Here is a 20,192-nt window from a genome sequence, read left to right as displayed (position 1 = left end):
AGATTCAGGCTGATTGGAAGCCAGACCCTCGGGCAGCAACTTTAAAGCATGCAAATATATACAGTCCTATCAGACTGCAAGTGTAAGCCATGCTGGGCATCAGAGCCAGGCGATCTGGAATGGCCCCTGGATTACAGTCACAAAAATAGGGGCTCCAGACAAGTGTATAAGTTCCTTCCTGGGAGATACTGACAAATTGTAGCGAGGCAGAGGGAGTCACAAAATCCTGTTCTCTGGCCTGCATTCCCTGAGAGCACCTTGATAGGCTTCTAGACAAACCTGGAGCCTGCCCTCAGGCTGAAGCTCCAGCACAAGATTATAGGCCTTTCACGGAAAGACTGTGCTCCTGGGTCTGTTGCCTCTTGCTGTGCCCTGAGGGTGGTAGCTGTTTAAGAACGCTTTCTCAGTTCTGTGGGACCCAGGAGTGTCAGCCCTGCTGGTCACCAGAGCCAGGCAATGTAGAGGTGTCTCCTGGCAGCAGCTGAAAAAATTGAGGCACCAGACAAGTGTTTAAGCTCCTTTCTTGGAGATACCAGTGAGCTAGAGTGAGGCAGAGGGATAGCACAAAGACGGCATCCACCAGCCTCATTCCCTGAGAGCAATTCTGTAGGCCCCTAGAAGTGTGCCAGACCAGAAGCCTGCCCCTCAGGCCAAAGCTCCTGGATAAGCAAATGGTCTTTATCAGAAAGACTGGGGGTGTGCTTCAGTCTGCTGCCAGTGCAGTGCCTTGGGAGGTGGCAGTCTGCCCAAAACTCACTCTCAGATTGTTACAGTCCTGTGGGTTCCAGGACTACACGACCCCTGGTCTCCAGAGCCTGGTGATCAAAGGGTGTCCCCTGGGTGGCAGCTATAAAAACCAGGCCACCAGACATGTGTAAAAGCTCCCCTCTGGGAGATACTGGCACTTTGGATCATAGCAGAGGGAAAGCATGAAGATGGTGCCTGCCAGCCTCTGTCCCTAGAGATACCCTGTCAGGGCCCTAGATGCATTAAATTAGATGCCTGCCCCTCAGGCTAATGTGTTAAGATTAGCAAGTGAAGCTCTTTCATGTAAACTCTAGGAGTCTCTCCATTAGCTGATTCTGCCCTGGGCCCTGTGGTGGGTGAGCCCTTTAAGAAGCAGTTCTCAGCTTGCTAAAGCCTTGAGGGCCTCGTGGATGCAAGCCCAGATCATTTTCAAAGCCAGATGTTTTGGGGGCTCATCTCTCAGGTGCAGGTCTTAAAAGACAGGATGCCTGATGTTCCTTCGCTCCTCAGGGAGAAGCTATAGGTTTTGAGTTCCCTCCTGATTGTGGGTCACTGAACCAGGGGTGGGATTTAGGACAGCATTTTAAGTCAGCTGCTCCTACCTGCTCCCATGTGGCTTTTTTCCTCCTTTGCCCAATGTGTACGAATTGCTCAGCTAGTTTTTAGGTTTTTTTTTCAGGGGCAAATGTTCCATATGTAGCTGTAGATTCAATGTGTCTGTGGGAGGAGGTGAGTTCAGGATCTACCTATATCGCCATCTTGACCTGAAACCTTGCTGGATAATTGTAATGGGCTAAAAGTTACTTGCAGCCATATAGCACATTGCTAGTTTTCCATGTCTCATTTGATGCTCACAGTACCCTTTGCAGGGGAAGATACTATCATTCTCATTTGCAAATTAGAAAACATAGGTGTAGAGAAATAGATCGCTTGCTAAGGTCATGCAACTAATGACATGACTGGTTGGGAAACCTGGTCCTGATGGCTGATCCAGGACTCTTTACATTATAAATCCTACCTCTCTTGCATTTCAGAGTACTTAGTTACTTCACAGTAATTAAATTTCTATGGGTTGTATCAGCCCCAAGTTCCCAGGTGACAAATGAAAAAAGTTCTTTTAATGATCGTTACACAGATTGTTTTATTCCTTAGTTGGAAATCAGTATCTTATTTGCCCCTTACAATCACAGTACCCTTGGTAACAGCTGTACTGAGGAGGCAATATATGCTGAGGAGGCTATGAAGTACGCTACCACTGTGTGCTTAAAAAGGGGGGGAGATACGTACAATTAGATGGCTGAGAAATCTCTGAGAAGAATACAACAATATGATAAGAGTATTTGCCTTTAGGAAGGGGAATTACATGGCTAGAGACAAGGGTGGGGAGAGGGGCTTACATTTCATTGTAGGCCCTTTACATACTGCTTGACTAAAACAAAACAAAACAAAACAAAACGAAAACAAGTTTATGCATCATCTTTTCAAAAATTAAATGACAACACTAATGACAAAATAATGGTGAAAATAACTTTAATTCTATGTCCCTAAGCCGAAATTTCACAGAGGTTTCTTAGACTGAAGGGGTTTCCCATCTACCCTAACCCCACACTGCATGAAGACTTGGGCAGCATTTCATCTACTCTGAGGGCAAAAGTGAAAAAAAGAATCTGTGGGGAAAAAAAGACCCCTGGAAATGAGGCAAAATTTTACCACCAATCATAAATTGATATTTGCATAAAACATGGAAGAAGTGGAACAAAAAATAAGACTTTCATAAAATATTTATGTTTTCTCTTGTTAAAAAAAGTGCTAGGATTCAGAGCCAATCTTCAGTAATTTTAGTCTATGAGAACTAAATTTCTCAGGGTTGCCATGACACTTGTAGACACTCAGGAACTCCCTCATTGGATTCGGTAACAAATACTCCCCACTTCTTTCTCATCCTGTTAAAAATCTCTCCCTCATCTAAATTGTTCTGCATTTTATTTTTTATCAATTTTTAAAATTGAAGTATAGTTGATTACAAGGTTGTTTTAATTTCTGCTGTACAGCAAGGTGATTCAGTTATACATACACATACATTCTTTTTTTAAAATATTATTTTCCATTATGGTTTATCATAGAATATTGAATATAGTTCTCTGTGCTTATCCATTGTTGTTTATCCATTCATAACGCTACATCTGCTAATCCCAACCTCCCATTCCATCCCTTCCCCAACCCCCTCCCCCTTGGCAACCACCAGTCTGTTCTCTGTGTCCATGATTCTGTTTCTGTTTCATAGATAGGTTCATTTGTGTCATATTTTGGATTCCACATATAAGTGATATCATATGGTATTTCTCTTTCTGACTTCACTTAGTATGATAATCTCTAGTTGCATCCATGTTGCTGAACATGGCATTATTTCGCTTTTTATTCCATTGTATATGTGTTCCACATCTTCTTTATCCATTCATCTGTTGATGGACATTTAAGTTGTTTCCATGTCTTAGCTATTGTAGATGCTGCTGATGTGAACATAGGGGTGCATATATCTTTTTGAACTATAGTTTTGTGTGGGTATATGCCCAGGAGTGAGATTGCTGGATCATACCGTAATTCTATTTTTGGTTTTCTGAGGAGCTGCTTTCCACAGTGGCTGCACCAACTTACATTCCTACCAACAGTGTAGGAGGGGTCCCTTTTCTCCACACCCTCTCCAGCATTTATTATTTGTAGACTTTTTAATGATGGCCATTCCGACTGATGTGAGGTGGTACCTCATTGTAGTTTTGATTTGCATTTCTCTAATATTAAATTAGCGATGTTGAGCATATTTTCATGTGCCTGTTGGCCATCTGTATGTCTTCTTTTGAGAAGTGTCTATTTAGGTCTTCTGCCCATTGTTTGATTGGGTTGTTTGTTTTTTTGTTGTTGAGTTGTATGAGCTATTTATATATTTTGGAAATTAAGCCCTTGTCAGTCGTGTCACTTGCAAATATTTTCTCCCATTCTGTAAGCTGTCTTTTCGTTTTGTTTATGGTTTCCTTTGCTGTGCAAAATCTTGTAAGTTTGATTAGGTCCCATTTGTTTATTTTTGTTTTTATTTCTATTGCCTTGGGAGACTGACCTAAGAAAACATTGGTATGATTTATGTAAGAGAATGTTTTGCCTATGATCTCTTCTAGGAGTTTTATGGTGTCATGTATTATGTTAAAGTCTTTAAAGCCATTTTGAGTTTATTTTTGTGTATGGTGAGAGGGTGTGTTGTTCTGCATTTTATAAAGTTAACATTAAAGACTGCTAAAAGAGGTCCCTCACTGCCAATCAAAGATCTTCTTGCCTGTCTTTATTATATGACATACCAAATTTAGGTCTGGCTCTTAAAGATATTTGGAATTAGAATTTTGATTTGTAAATACTTTAGTCAGCTTGAAATTCAACTAAAACACACTGTGATTGAAAGGCAGGATTTTACTTGGCATAATTGCTTAGCAGTAAGAGGAGTTTTAAAGGCAGTGTAATATAGAGAATCTGGCAAACAGGGTTAAGAACACATTCTAGAGAGCTGGATTTTATTGATAAGGTTTTAGGGCTCCCAAGTCCAGCTCCAGCTCCTTTATAGGGATGCTGTAAGAATCAAGAAGAAGGTGCTTAACAATGTTGTGTCATCTAAAGAAAACCTCTGAGTAGATAAAAAGAATACAGTCCTTTATTTTATCCTGTGATTGTTCTCCTTAGGAATATAGCTTTAGAGTAATAACCACCCCAGAGAAGAATCACTGGAAAATAGCAGGGCTGCCATTTTCTCTACATTTTGAGGAATGGTGGAATTAGTTTGTGATCTGCAAAGCTTCCAAAAGCTTCTCTTGCCAGCACATGGGAAGACACACTAAGGGTGAGGATTAGTTTCTGTGGAGTATTAAGTTAGAAAATTTCATTGTTGGGAACTAGAACGGCTTAGTCAATTTCTCACAATGACAACTACCTACACTTATCTATGCCATAGCCTTGCTGATATGCAAAATACAAAGCAGATTCTGGTGTCTCGATCCACCCCCAATTCACTTCCAAAACAATAACATTCCAAAGCTTTATCTGGAAAACCTCTGGTGGTTCCTCAAGAAGTTAAGCACAGAATCACCATATTACCTAGTGTGTACTCAGAATAATTGAAAATAGGTCCTCAAATAAATCCTGGCATACAGATGTTTATAGCAGAGTTATTCACAAGAGCCAAAAGGTAAACACTGCTCAAATATACATCAATGAATGAACAGATAAATAAATGGTGGTAAATATATACAGCAGAATGATTATTCATCCATAAAAAGGAGTAAAATAATGACACATGCTACAACATGGATGAACCTTGAAAACATTATACTAAGTGAAAGAAGTCACATACCAAAGGTCACATATTGTATGATTCCATTTATATGAAATATGCAGAATAGGTAAATACATAGCAACAAAAAGCAGATATGTGGTTGCCAGTGGCTGAGGGAAGGAAGGAATGGGGACTAACTGCTTAATATGGGTATAAATTTTATTTTGGAGTGATGACAGTGTTTTGGAACTAGACAGAGGCAGTGGTTGCACACCACAGTGAATGTACTAAATGCCATTGAATTGTTTGCTTTAAAATGGTTAATTTTATGTTACATGAATTTCACCTCCAAGCTCTTTCTAAGTTACCTGGTCTTTAATTAAGCCATTAAGACATTTGTAAATACCTTATTAATTTCTCATGGTGAAGTAATTTTTCACTTTAAATCAATAAAGAATCATTTTATGATATTTTCAGTTTAATTTTTATTTTATATTGGAGTATACTTGATTTACAATGTTCTGTTAGTTTCAAGTATACATCAAAGTGATTCAGTTATATATACATACGTATATCCATTCCTTTTCAGATTTTTTTCCCATATAGGTCATTACAGAACATTGAGTAGATCCCTGAGCTATACAGTAGGTCCTTGTTGATTATCTGTTATTATAGATAGCAGTGTGTATCTGTTAATCCCAAACTCCTAATTTATCCCCCACCCCCGACATTTCCCCTTTGGTAACCATAAGTTTGTTTTCGAAGTCTGTGAGTCCATTTCTGTTTTGTAAATAAGTTCATTTGTATCATTTTTTTTTAGATTCCACATATAAGTAATATCATATGATATTCGTCTTACTGTCGGACTTACTGCACTTAGTATGACGATCTCTAGGTCCATCCATATTGCTGCAAATGGCATTATTTCACTCTTTTTTATGGCTAATATTCCATTTATATATAATATTCCATTGTATATGCACCACGTCTTCTTTATACATTCCTCTGTCAATGGATATTTAGGTTGCTTCCATGTCCTGGCTATTGTAAATAGTGCTGAAATGAACACTGGGGTGCATGTATCTTTTGGAATTATGGTTTTCTCCAGATATATGCCCAGGAGTGGGATTGCTGCAGCACACGGTAGTTCTGTTTTTAGCTTTTTAAGGAACCTACATATTGTTCTTCATAGTGGCTGTACCAATTTACATTCCCACCAACAGTGTAGGAAGGTTCCCTTTTCTCCACACCCTCTCCAGCATTTATTGTTTGTAGACTTTTTGATGACAGCCATTCTGACTCGTGTTAGGCGATACCTCACTGTAGTTTTGATTTGCTTTTCTCTAATAATTAGCGATGTCGAGCATCTTTTCATGTGCCTGTTGGTTATCTGTAAGTCTTTTTTGGAGAAATGTCTATTTAGATCTTATGCCCATTTTTTGATTGGGTCGTTTGTTTTTTTGATATTAAGCCGCACGAGCTGTTTGTGTATTTTGGAGATTAATTCCTTGTCAGTTGCTTCATTTACGAATACTTTCTCCCATTCTGTGGGTTGTCTTTTCATTTTGTTTATGTTTCCTTTGCTGTACAAAAGCTTTTAAGTTTAATTAGGTCCCATTTGTTTATTTTTGTTTTTATTTTCATTACTCTAGAAAGTGGATCCAAAAAGACCTTTCTGCGATTTATGTCAAAGAGTGTTCTGCCTGTGTTTTCCTCTAAGAGTTTTATAGTATCCGGCCTTACATTTAGGTCTTTAATCCATTTTGAGTTTATTTTTGTGTATGGTGTTAAAGAATGTCCTAATGTCATTCTTCTAGATGTAGCTGTTCATTCTTTTAGATGTTGCTGCTAGTATTTGGTTGAGGATTTTTGTGTCTATGTGCATTAGTGATATTGGCCTGTACTTTTCTTTCTTTGTGATATTTTTGTCTGGTTTTGGTAACAGGGTGATGGTGGCCTCGTAGAATGAGCTTGGGAGTGTTCATTCCTCTAGAATTTTTTTGGAATAGTTTCAGAAGGATAGGTGTTAACTTTTCTCTAAATGTTTGATAGAATTCACCTATGAAGCCATCTGGTCTTGGACTTTTGTTTGTAGGGAGTCTTTAAATCACAGTTTCAAGTTCAGTACTTGTGATTGGTCTGTTCATATTTTCTATTTCTTCCTGGTTCAGTCTTGGAAGATTGTACCTTTCTAAGAATTTGTCGATTTCTTCTAGGTTGTCCATTTTATTGGTGTATAGTTGCTTGTAGTAGTCTCTTATGATCCTTTGTATTTCTGTGGTGTCTGTTGTAACTTTATCATTTCTAATTTTATTGATTTGAGCTCTCTCCCTTTTTTTCTTGATGAGTCTAGTAGCTAAAGGCTTATCAATTTTGTATATCATTTCAAAGAACCAGCTTTTAGTTTCACTGATCTTTGCTGTTGTTTTCTTTGTCTCTATTTTATGTATTTCTTTGCTGATTTTTATTTCTTTCTTTCTTTCTATTAATGTTGGGTTTCATTTGTTCTTTCTCTAGTTGCTTTAGGTGTAAGTTTTGGTTGTTTATTTGAGATTTTTCTTGTTTCCTGAGTTAAGATTGTATTGCTATAAACTTCCCTCTTAGAACTGCTTTTGCTGTGTCCCATAGGTTTTTGGATCATCGTGTTTTTGTTGTCATTTGTCTCTAGGTATTTTTTGATTTCCTCTTTGATTTCTTCAGTGATCCACTGGTTATTTAGTAACATATTGTTTAGCCTCCACATGTTTGTGTTTTTTACAGCTTTTTTCTTGTAGTTGATTTTTAGTCTCACAGCGTTGTGTTTGGAAAAGATGCTTGATTTCAATTTTCTTAAATTTACTGAGGCTTGATTTGTGACCCAAGATGTGATCTGTTGTGGAGGATGTTCCGTGTGCACTTGAGAAGAAAGAAGTGTAATCTGCTGCTTTTGGATGGAATGCTCTATAAATATCAATTAAGTCCATCTGGTCTAATGTGTCATTTAAGGCCTGTGTTTCTTTACTGATTTTCTGTCTGGATGATTTGTCCATTGATGAAAGTGGGGTGTTAAAGTCCCCCATTTTTATTGTGATACTATTGACTTCTTTTATGACTGTTAGCATTTGCCTTATATACTGAGGTGCTCCTATGTTGGGTGCATATATATTTACAATTGTTATATCTTCTTCTTGGATTGATCCCTTGATCATTATGTAGTGTCCTTTTTTGTCTCTTGTAACAGTCTTTATTCTAAAGTCTATTTTGTCTGATATGTGTATTGCTATTCCAGCTTTCTTTTGATTTCCATATGCATGGAATACTATCTTCCATTCCCTCACTTTCAGTCTGTACGTGTCCCCGGATCTGAAGTGGGTCTCTTGTAGACAGCATATATATGGGTCTTGGTTTTGTATCCATTCATCCAGTCTGTGTCTTTTGGTTGGAGCATTTAATCCATTTACATTTAAGGTAATTATCAATATGTATGTTCTTATTGCCATGTTGTTAATTGTTTGGGATTTGTTTTTTTAGGTCTTTTTTTCTTACCTTCCTCTTTTGTTCTATTCTCTTGCGATTTGATGACTATCTTTAGTGTTGTGTTTAGATTGCTTTTTCTTTTTTGTGTGTGTATCTATTGTAGACTTTTAGTTTGTGGTTCCCATGAGGTTTTGATATAGCAGTCTATATATGTACAAGATTCTTTTAAGTTGCTGGTCTCTTATTTTCAAATGCATTTCCAATATCCTGAATTTGTACTCTCCTATTCTCATGACTGCTGGTTTTGATATCTTATTTGCATGTGGATGATTTGCTACCTTTACTGCATGTTTGCCTTTACTGGTCAGTTTTCCCATTTGTAATCTTCTTGTTTCTAGTTGTGGCCTTTTCTTTTCCACCTAGAGAAGTTCCTTTAACATTTGTTGTAAAGCTGGTTTGGTGGTGCTGAATTTTCTTAGCTTTTGCTAGTCTCTAATGCTTCGATTTCTCTGTCAAATCTGAATGAGAGGCTTGCTGGGTAGAATATTCTTGGTTGTAGGTTTTTCCCTTTCAACACTTTAAATATATCCTGCCACTCCCTCTGGCCTGCAGAGTTTCTGCTGAAAACCCAGCTGGTAACCTTATGGGGATTTCCTTGTATGTTATTTGTTGCTTTTCTCTTATTGCTTTTAACACATTATTGACTGGGGGATTTTTGCAGAAACTAACGTCTGTGGCCAGGTGATTTGCTATGTAAGTGAATATTGAAACACCCATGTTTGAGTAAATATCAACAACTTTTTTTGCACTAAATGTATTTATTTGAAACTTTGTACATGTCTTACTAAAGTATTCTAATATTTCGTTAGAGTGTGATAGGCAGTATAGCAGGCACCTCTGTGCAGGGGAACAGAACAGCTATTACAAATATACTGTGTTTCACTGCACTTTCCCCTGTTAGAGCAGACTGTACACTTTCTGGTGGGATTTGTTTTTTTAGTCCTATGGGTATGGTTTCCTCTAGAATATGTTCTTTTATTTTACCTGATAGTTGACAAGGTGGATCTTTGTGGGGGGCTCTTTTAGAAATGCCACAAGAAGGACCAGGTGCAGGACTACCACTGCATTCACCAGAATTCTCAGTTACCCATTCTCTAGCTACTGCTAACAAAAATTGCTTGTAAGTCATTTTATTCTGTGCATTAAGGCTACAATAAATTTTAAACTCATTGAATAAACCACCCTACTCAAATAGAAACCCACTTTCTTATACCATTTTCGAGTTTTCCAGAGGATATTGAAGTTTGCCAGAGATTGATCGGATCGATCAACTTCTTTCATATATTTATTATACTCTAATATACAAGTGGGTTTAGTTATCTGATGGCCAGTCCTCCTGTCTTCCTTTCCTGTAGATGCTATGGAGGCGTCATGAAGAGTTGTCACCATGCAGACTAGCCTCTTGTCTTTCCATATAAGAAGAATCACTTCTCCCTTCCATAAGAATGTCATTTCTCCCCTCTGTAGATGTTTAGATTTCTTCTTTAATTGGTTTGGTAGACCATGATTCTCTCTTATAGTCCCACAAACTCTGGTTTTATTTTTCAACAATATTTCAGATGTGGACACACTGTTGTAATAATTGTCTTTGTAAATATGGTGCCATGAACCAAGATAAGGTTGTAGGACCGATAATATTGTTTCTTGCAGTTTCTTTCCTTCACCCATGTAAATCTCAAGGTAGCATATATATCGTTTCATTTTCGGTAACCATCCTGACCAAAATTCCATATTTTGTAAGTTTTCTGGGAATATAGGTTTTGAATCTGAGTCGTCCTCTCCACTCTAATTGCCTCCTCAAGTGATAGCTCTTGTTTGGGTATACAGATCAATTGAAATTTTGGTAGAAAATAATACAAAAGAGGTTTAGCTTTTGAAGTTCTGTCTGCAGGAAGTGCAGTTTCTGAGTTATGGTTAAAGTGAAGAAATATCATTATTTGTTTGAACCTTCTTCTTGTCATAATCTTTGGAAAGACAGGTGTTTCAAGTAAGGGATCAGTCGACCAATATTCTTTCCAGTGTGACTTTATTTGTCCCATCAAAATTATTAATCCAAGAAACTTCTTCATGTCACTAGTGGTTACATCAGTCCATTTTAAATCCTTATCATAGTTTTTATATGATTTTTCATTCTGCTGGTGATACGAATTGGTTTGAGAAGTGACCAACTCAAAAAAGTCGTTACCAAAAATTGTTATTTCACTAACACTTTGTGGGTTATTACAGTCAGCAGTTACACCTGACACACCTGTAAAGTCTTCTAATTCTCATGAAATGTTGTCTTCAATCCACTCTTCTGTAGAAGCAAAGGAGCATTCTCCAGCACCATGAGTTTCATTTTCACTTTCCGTATCAGAATCAATCACTAAGGTTTTTTTGTCTTTTTGTTGGTCTAATATTCACATCGTGTGAATCAGAACTATATTCTGAAGAACTATCCTCTTCTGAGACACTAGTATACATGTTGCTCAATCAGAGAAAGTATCTGCATAAAATTCACTGAAAAATTCTTTTTCACTCAAAATTTTGTGATGCGTCATTTTTGAAAATTTTATGGTAATAAACTTGTGTTTATAATATACACAAGGTTGGAACAAAAACCTAACGGACCAAAATGTGAATGATAATGACATCATAAGCTGTCTAATGAACTGTTGATCAACTTTAAGCTCTAACAACTTTGCAAGTTGATATTAATTGTATCACTCTCTAAAAACGTATTGATATGTCTCTGGTCAATAACGTTTGGGTAACAAGAGACATATTAATATGTCTCCTGTCAATAAATTGTTAACATTTTCTCTTTGTCTTTAATTTTTGTTAATTTGATTAATATGTGTCTTGGCATGGCCCTCCTCAGGTTTACCCTGTATGGGATTTTTTTGTGCTTCCTGGACTTGAGTGATTGTTTCCTTTCCCATGTTAGGGAAGTCTTTGGCTATTATCTCTTCAAATATTTTCTCAGGCCCTTCCTCTTTTCTCCTTCTGCAACCCCTATAATGTGAATGTTGGTGCATTTCACCTTGTCCCAGAGATCTCTTAGTTTGTCCTCATCTCTTTTCATTCTTTTTCCTTTATTCTGTTTTGTGGCAGTGATTTCCACCAATCTGTCTTCCAGCTGACTTATTCATTCTTCTGCCTCATTTATTCTGCTACTGATTCCTCCTAGTATATTTTTCATTTCAGTTAGTTATTGTTCATCTCTGTTTGTTCTTTAAATCTTCTAGCTCTTTGTTAAACATTTTTTGTATCTTCTTGGTCTGTGCCTCCATTCTTTTTCTGAGATCTTGGATCATCTTTTTCAGGCAGACTGCCTATTATCTCCTCCTCACTTAGTTGTTCTTCTGGGGTTTTATCTTGTTCCTTCATCTGGAACATATTTCTCTGCTGTCTCATTTTTTCTAACTTTCTGTGTTTGTGGGCTCTGTTCTGCAGGCTGCAGGATTGTAGTTCTTCTTGCTTCTGATTTCTGACCCCCGGTGGGTGAGGTTGGTCCAAGGGCTTGTGCAGGCTTCCTGGTGCCTTCCCACTGGTGGGTGGAGCTGGATCTTGTCCCTCATCTCATTGTGGCTTCTTCTTTGTCTTTGGATGTAGAATATCTTTTTTGGTAGGTTCCAGTCTTTTTTTGCTGATGGTTGTTCAGCAGTTAAGATTTTGGTGTTTTTATAACAGGAGGTGAGCTCAAGTCCTATTCTACTCTGCCATCTTGTCTTCAATCTCTCTAATATGCTTTCATGTCACAAACCTCAGCTTCTTCCCTCCCACACCTGGTCTAGGTCCAGCCGGAAGGAGGCAGAAGTAGGAGGCTGAGTCAAGGCTTGGTGCCCTGGCCACGTGGAGGTGGCACTTACTAAATATTTTCTGATGAATGCTTTGTTACGAGCTGCAGCGAGGCAGGGACCATGATGAGGGGCAGCGGCCACACATGCATGGTACCAGCTGGCACGGAGTCTCACAAGCTGCATGCCCTTGCCTGCCTCTTGTGCATCTCCACTTCGAGGAGCAGGACTGAGGACACAGGGACACTGCATGATGCTTCCCTCCACTTTATGATATTTTTATTCAAAACATACTATACCCATTCACCAACTCATGGCTCATATGCTGCTTCCCTTAATGAAAATGTAATTTTTAATTTCACTTAAAAGCATATTATTTTTTTTTAAAAATAAAATTCTTGAGTTCTTACCCATCTTGCTATGGCCCATTTCATCCCAACCACAGATAATACAAGCTGTATTTACTTCCAATTACAATGACACATAAAAATTCAAGTGAAAAAAATCCCTGCTGTTTTAAAATGTAACAACTCCCATCTCTCTCTTCCCACAAGATTTATACAAGTTCCAGAGACTGAGATGCTAAGAAACCATGTCAATTTTCAGAGTGAGAAACAACAGCATTGACTGACTTAATATTTAGGAACCTAACATTAGATGAGGTTATTGGACCCATTATAAGACATTCAAAAGAAATGGTCCAGAGCCACAGCAACATTTTTACTCTGGGTATAATTTGACTATTAAGATAGAAATAAATAATCTTTTTTGGATAACAATAAAAACTTTCAGAGGTACAGTCATACTTAACAATGCTTGTATTATCCATCTTTTAAATCTAGCAATCTTCCATACAAAAATCTGATTAATAAGATCAGTGAATTAAGTTTGTGCTCATGTTCAAGTGTAAAGTCTGAACACTTACTTACACATCCTTTTTTGTTGCTCCTCAGATGATTCTAACTGGAGCTCTGCTCTACCCCTGTAACTTTGCTTGTGAATGTTTTGTGCTAACGGAGTCCATTTTTACCACCAAAAAGAAAAAAGTCTATTCTTACCATAATTAAGAGCTTCTGGTGCTGTCCATTTAATGGGAATCTGCTTTAAGCCAGAAGATGAATACACTCCACCATCCTCTTGACGAGACATTCCAAAGTCACTGATTTTCAGAACATTATTTTCACCTACCAGACAGTTTCTTGCAGCAAGATCCCTAGGTTACAATAAGACATAGAAAACACCTATTAAAACAAACTGAAAGCTGCTTTCACACTTATATGACTTCCATGCTTTGCAATTTTACATTTGCAGTGTATTCATAATGAGGTTAAGAATGCTTGCAATTTACCAGTCTTTCCCATCTTTTCTGTCATAGGTAAAAATCATCCACAAGAACATTTGCATATGGAACAGGCCACATGCTAATCTCTAGCCACCACATATATTATTTCTATTTAAATAGAAAGACACTGATTCTAGGGTTAAGAGAGAAAAATCACAGAGGAGAGTCTAAGCAGACTTGGCATTATTTCTCCTTTGACTGGCTTTCCTAGAGCAGCACTAACAGAACTTTCTGTGACAATGGCATATGCTGTCTGGCATGACCTGTGCTGCCCAGTAGGTAGCCATTGGCCACGTGAGACTATTGAACACGTGCAATGTGGCTGGTGTGATGGGAAACTGAAATTTTAAATTTTCTTTACTTTCAGTTAGTTAATTTAATTTAAATAGCTGCATGTGGCTTGTAGCTGCTAAGTAGCCTTTGGCAGTGTAGCCCTAGAATTTCCCAAAGGTTGGAGAATGGCTGAGGTGCCAGAGAGTCTGGCGACTCTTTTGTTTTTTTTTTTTTTTTGCATCTGGGATGTGCAAAACCCTACGTGATGATCTGCCCTGCCTCTCTCTCTCTCAACTTGTCTTGTTCCAGTCTGTCCATAATTTGCTATATTCCAGCCATATTCAGCTTCTTTTTGTCCCCAAACATAGGACAAATCCCCTAAACATGGCAAGCTTATTTCTACTGTAGGGCTTTGCACTTAGCTATTCCCTTTGCCTGGAGTGCTCTCCTTCTAGGCTTTTGCATAGCTGGCTCCTCTTCATTCATTCTTAGCTCAAACTGCTATACTTCCTAACCTCCCCTGCAGCTAGCTGTGGCTGTAATCTAAATACTGGCCAATGAGATATAAGCAGAAGAGTTGTCTAGAATTTTTAGGAAGTTTCTTTAAAAGAAAGGGGAAGTACCATTACATTTCTCTCCTCAGAGAACTCTATCTTGACCACCCTTAACTAAGAGGAAAGACAGCAGTGAACAAAACAGACCAAGTACTCTCATTCTAGTGGGGAAGACATTCAATAGTCACATTCATATATGTACATATAAATGTTTATATATAGAAAATATAGATAAAGTATATGAGCATGCACACACACAAAGAATATCAGATAATAGGTCAAATGATGTTGAGTGTTAAGAAGAAAAAGAGTTGTATAAAGGGAAAAAGATTTACAAGCGGGAATCCTATTTTAGATAGGTTGTTAGGGAAGGTCTCTTTTTGATAATGTGATATTTGATCAAAGACCTGAAGGAAGTTAAGGAACAAGCCATGAGGATATCTAGGTGAAGAGCGGTCAAGGTAGAAGGAATAGTAGATACAAAGGCCCTAAAATTGGTTCATGCTTGGTATATTCAAGGAACGTCAAGGAAGCAAGCAGAGCTGGAAGGGAATGAGTGAGGGAGAGAATAGCAGATTTAATCAGAGTTAGCCAGGACCAAATAATATATGGCCTTTTAATAGTAGGCTCCTTGGCTTTTATTCAGCTAGGAGGTAACCAGAGAGTTCTGCACACAGGAATGACATAATGTGACTTATTTTTTTGAAGGATTATATGTTACTATGTGGAGAATGGGCTGGCAAAACCAGAGAGACCAGTCAGCAGACTATTTCAGAAGTCTAGGAGAGATGACGATAGCCTACACTAAGATGAAAGTGGTGGAGGTGGTCAGAAGCTATCAGATTCAGAATATATTTTGAAAGTATCAATACAATCAGTAGGGTCTGCTGGTAGACTGGATGTGGAGTAGGAGAGAAAAAGAGTCATGGATGACCCAAGATATTTTGGCCTAAGCAACTGGAAGATTGGAACTGACAGTGAAATGGGTAACTGGGGGAAGAACAAGATTCACAGAGTGTGGCAGAGACAGCCAGTTGCCCCCTAATGTCCATTTCCTCTTCTGTTTTAGTAATAAGTGCTCCATAATTTCAAGGATTGAAGAAAGAAGGCTGAGAAGGAGCAGCAAGTGAGGCAGGAGGGAAACCAACAGAGGGGCTGGTGTCCTGGAAGCCAAGTGAGGAAAGCTTTTCAAGGGGGAATAGAAATTAACTGACATCTACTACTGAGAAGACAAGAAAGATGAGGACTATGAACTGGCCATTAGATTTGACAACATGGAATTTAATGAGACACTGACAAGAGCAATCTCAGAGGAGTGGTGGGTACAATAGCATGACTGGAGTGTGTTCAAAGAGAATGAGAAAAAAGAAGTGGAGATAGTGAGTTTAGACGCTCTTCTGAGTAAATTTGCTATAAAGGGGTACAGAGAAATGGGGAGGCAACTAGAGGGGGTTTCAGGTCAAAGGAGTTTTTCCCCTAATATGGGGGCTATTACATGTATTTATGCAGACAGGAATAATACTGTATAGAGGGTAAAACTAATGCAGGAAGGGAAAGGTGACCATGGCAGGTGTGAAGCCCTTGAAAAGAGGTGATGGCTCCATCTGTGCTCTTCAGAGCTGTATCCCCAATGCCCAGAATAGTACTTGGCACATAGTAGGTGCTCAATAAATGTTTGTTGAATGAATACATATATATTGTCTTATCCTAGCAGTGATCCCTGCTGAAGGCAGCTCGTCTATTCTGTGCTTTCTTTTGTAATAATTCTTTTCCCCCGAGGAACAATCAACAACTTGTTTCTCTTTCAGCTGAGATGGTTTTACATATTTACCTTTGAAATGCACCTCTATATGTCAAACAAACATGACTCAAGGCTTCTAAAAAAATAAAGTCTAATTTATAGGATTGGTCTTGTAACATAGGAAGTACCTTGAGCAACTGACTTATATCAGTAGTTGACTGGTAATGATGATATTTCCTCAGGGAGTTAAATTAGCTTTTTATGTTTTAGTAGGAACCTTGGGCGATAGTACCTAAACAAACACATTCAGAAAGGAATGTGACATTTTCTACCTTACTAATTTGCTAAGATTGGCTTTATTCATCAGATCCAAGTTTCACAATGGAGAACCTTAGAAGAAGCCCAAGGTTAAAATTAAATCTTTGACTTGCTTCCCAGCACCCACTGGAAGAGTGAGGGACTCTGGTTTGTTGCTAGACAAAGTGAGTGATAGTGAAATGCTGGTCCATCTTAATCTGTAGGAAGGAACTATATTATATGTGCTCAGGAACACCAAGTCCTACCTATGGCAGAGATGGCCAGAATAAACAATAGCTTTGCCACTTATTTGAGTGGCCTTGGTTAATCTTCATTTTAGGTATCTATAAAACACAACCTAGCAGGGTTAAATGGACTAATGGTTGTAAAGTGCTAGTATGCAACATATGATTCAAAATAAGTCTTAAACAAACTATTACTGCTGCTGCTGCTGCTGCTACTACTACTACAAGAGGACCTGCAACAGTGAGATAGAGTTTGTGACCTGCAGTATTTAAAGATGATATGATTTTTATTTTTACACACAAAAATCTCAAGGAATTTAAGTAACAAGAACTAATAAACAAATTTAGCAAAGCTGCAAGGTAAAAGGTGAATATTAAAAAATATTCTTGCATGATAGCAGCGAACAATTGGAAAATAAAATAAATTCCATTTACAGTAATGCCAATAAAACAAATACCTAAAAATAAGACAAGCAAGTTTTTTTACACTCACAACAACTATAAAACTTGACTGAGAAAAAAGTAATAAATAAAAGGAAAGACAGTCCATGCTCATGAAGTAGAAGTCAATATTGCTAAGATGGCCAAATTAATCTATAGATTTAATGCAATCTCAGTCATTCTAGCAGACCTCTTTGTAAAATTAGACAAGCTCATTTTAAAGGCCATATATGACAAACCCACAGGTAACATCATTCTCAATGGTGAAAAACTGAAAGCATTTCCTCTAAGATCAGGAACAAGGCAAGGATGTCCACTCTTGCCACCTTTATTCAACATAGTTTTGGAAGTTTTAGCCACAGCAATCAGAGAAGAGAAAGAAATAAAAGGAATCCAAATCAGAAAAGAAGAAGTAAAACTGTCACTGTTTGCAGGTGACATGATACTATACATAGAAAATCCTAAAGACACTACCAGAAAACTACTAGAGTTCATCAATGAGTTTGATAAAGTTGCAGATACAAAATTAATACACAGAAATCTCTTGCATTCCTATACACTAACAAACAACGAAAGATCAGAAAGAGAAATTAAGGAAACAATCCCATTTACTGTCGTATCAAAAAGAATAAAATACCTAGCAATAAACATACCTAAGGAGGCAAAAGACCTGTACTCAGACAACAATCAGATGCTGATGAAAGAAATCAAAGATGACACAAATAGATGGAGAGATACACTATAGTCTAGGATTGGAGGAATCAATAGTGTTAAAATGAATATACCACCCAAGGTAATGTACAGATTCAATGCAATCCCTATCAAATTACCAATGGCATTTTTCACAGAACTAGAACAAAAAATTTTACAATTTGTGTGGAAACACAAAAGACCCCGAAAAGCCAAAGCAATCCTGAGAAAGAAAAATGGAGCTGAAGGAATCAGGCTCCCTGACTTCAGACTATACTACAAAGCTACAGTTTGGTACTGGCACAAAAACAGAAATACAGATCAATGGAACAGGATAGAAAGCCCAGAAATAAACTCATGCACTTACGGTCAACTAATCTATGACAAAGAAGGCAAGAATATACAATGGAGAAAAGACAGTCTCTTCAATAAGTGGTGCTGGGAAAACTGGACAGCTACACGTAAAAGAATGAAATTAGAACACTCCCTAACACCATACACAAAAATAAACTCAAAATGGATTAAGGACCTAAATATAAGACCAGATACTATAAAACTCTTAGAGGAAAACATAGGCAGGACATTCTCTGACATAAATCACAGCAAGATCTTTTTTGACCCACCTCCTAGAGGAAAACATAGGCAGGACATTCTCTGACATAAATCACAGCAAGATCTTTTTTGACCCACCTCCTAGAGTAATTGAAATAAAAACAAAAATAAACAAATGGGACCTAATGAAACTGAAAAGCTTTTGCATGGCAAAGGAAACAATAAAACAAAAAGAGAACCCACAGAATGGGAGAAAATATTTGCAAACGAAGCGACAAGGGATTAATCTCCAAAATATACAAACAGCTCATGCAGCTCGATACCTAAAAAAACCAAACAACCCAGTCAAAAAATGGGCAGAAAGCTGGTTTGGGGGTGCTGAATTCCCTTAGCTTTTGCTTGTCTGTAAATCTTTTGATTTCTCTGTTGAATCTGAATGAGACCCTTGCTGGGGAGAGTATTCTTGGTTGTAGGTTTTTTCCCTTTTGTATACGTATAACTGATTCACTTTGCCATACAGCAGAAACTAACACAACATTGTAAATCAACTATACTCCAATAAAAATTAATTTAAAAAAAGGGTAGAAGATCTAAATAGACATTTCTCCAAGGAAGACATACAGATGGCCAGGATGCACACTGAAAGATGCTCAACATCACTAATTATTAGAGAAATGCAAATCAAAACTACAATGAGGTATCACCTCACATCAGTCAGAATGGCCATCAACAAAAAGTCTACAAGCAATAAATGCTGGAGAGGGTGTGGAGAAACGGGAACCCTCCTACACTGTAATGGGAATGTAAATTGGTATAGCCACTATGGAGAACAGTATGAAGGTTCCTCAGAAAACTAAAAATAGAGCTACCATATGATCCAGCAATCCCACTCCTGGGCATATATCCAGAGAAAACTGTAATTTAAAAAGATACATGCACCCCTATGTTCATTTCAGCACTATTTACAATAGCCAAGACCCGGAAGCAACCTAAATGTCCATTGACAGAGGAATGGATAAAGAAGATGTGGTACACATGTACAATGGAATAGTACTCAGCCATAAACAAAAAATGAAATAATGCCATTTGCAGCAACATGGATGGACCCAGAGATTGTCATTCTGACTGAAGTCAGTCAGATAAAGACAAATATCATATGATATCACTTATATGTGGAATCTAAAAAAAAAAAAAGGTACAAATGAACTTATTTACAAAACGGAAATAGAGTCATAGTTGTAGAAAACAAACTTATGCTTACCAGGGGAGAAAGGGGCAGGGGAGGGATATTGTGAGAGATTGGGGGATTGGGACTGTAATATACACACTACTATATATAAAATAGATAACTAATAAGGACCTACTGTATAGCACAGGGAACTCTCCTCAATACTTGTAATGACCTATATGGGAAAAGAATCTAAAAAAGTGTGGATATATGTATGTGTATAACTGATTCACTTTGCTGTACACCTGAAACTAACACAACATTGTAAATCAACTGTACTGCAATAAAAATTTTAAAAAAAAGGACATGGAAATGTAAAGGTTCTAGAATAAAGTAATTTTAAGAAAGAAGTATAAAGTTGAATGACTTACCTAACCTGATGCTAAATCTCACTATAAAGCTACTGTTATTAATACAGTTAAGTAAAGGAAAATAAGATATTATGGATCAGTGGAACAGAATAGAGGGTCCAGAA

The 20,192-nt window shown here is 37.7% G+C and overlaps 1 protein-coding gene across 8 annotated transcripts in view; it reads right to left on the bottom strand.

Moving 5' to 3' along the window:
* The window catches only part of FER (FER tyrosine kinase), a 462,076-nt gene that overhangs the window by 11,588 nt on the left and 430,296 nt on the right, over positions 1–20,192 (bottom strand). For all 8 annotated transcript variants that reach the window (XM_068535703.1, XM_068535705.1, XM_068535706.1 and 5 more), the window contains one exon: positions 13,413–13,567. In XM_068535703.1, coding sequence (XP_068391804.1) covers positions 13,413–13,567 — 155 coding nt within the window. The remainder of the gene's footprint in view (positions 1–13,412; positions 13,568–20,192) is intronic.

Source organism: Eschrichtius robustus, chromosome 2, assembly GCF_028021215.1.
Source record: "Eschrichtius robustus isolate mEscRob2 chromosome 2, mEscRob2.pri, whole genome shotgun sequence".
Lineage (NCBI taxonomy): Eukaryota > Metazoa > Chordata > Mammalia > Artiodactyla > Eschrichtiidae > Eschrichtius > Eschrichtius robustus.
This window is presented reverse-complemented; position numbering and strand designations above follow the sequence as displayed.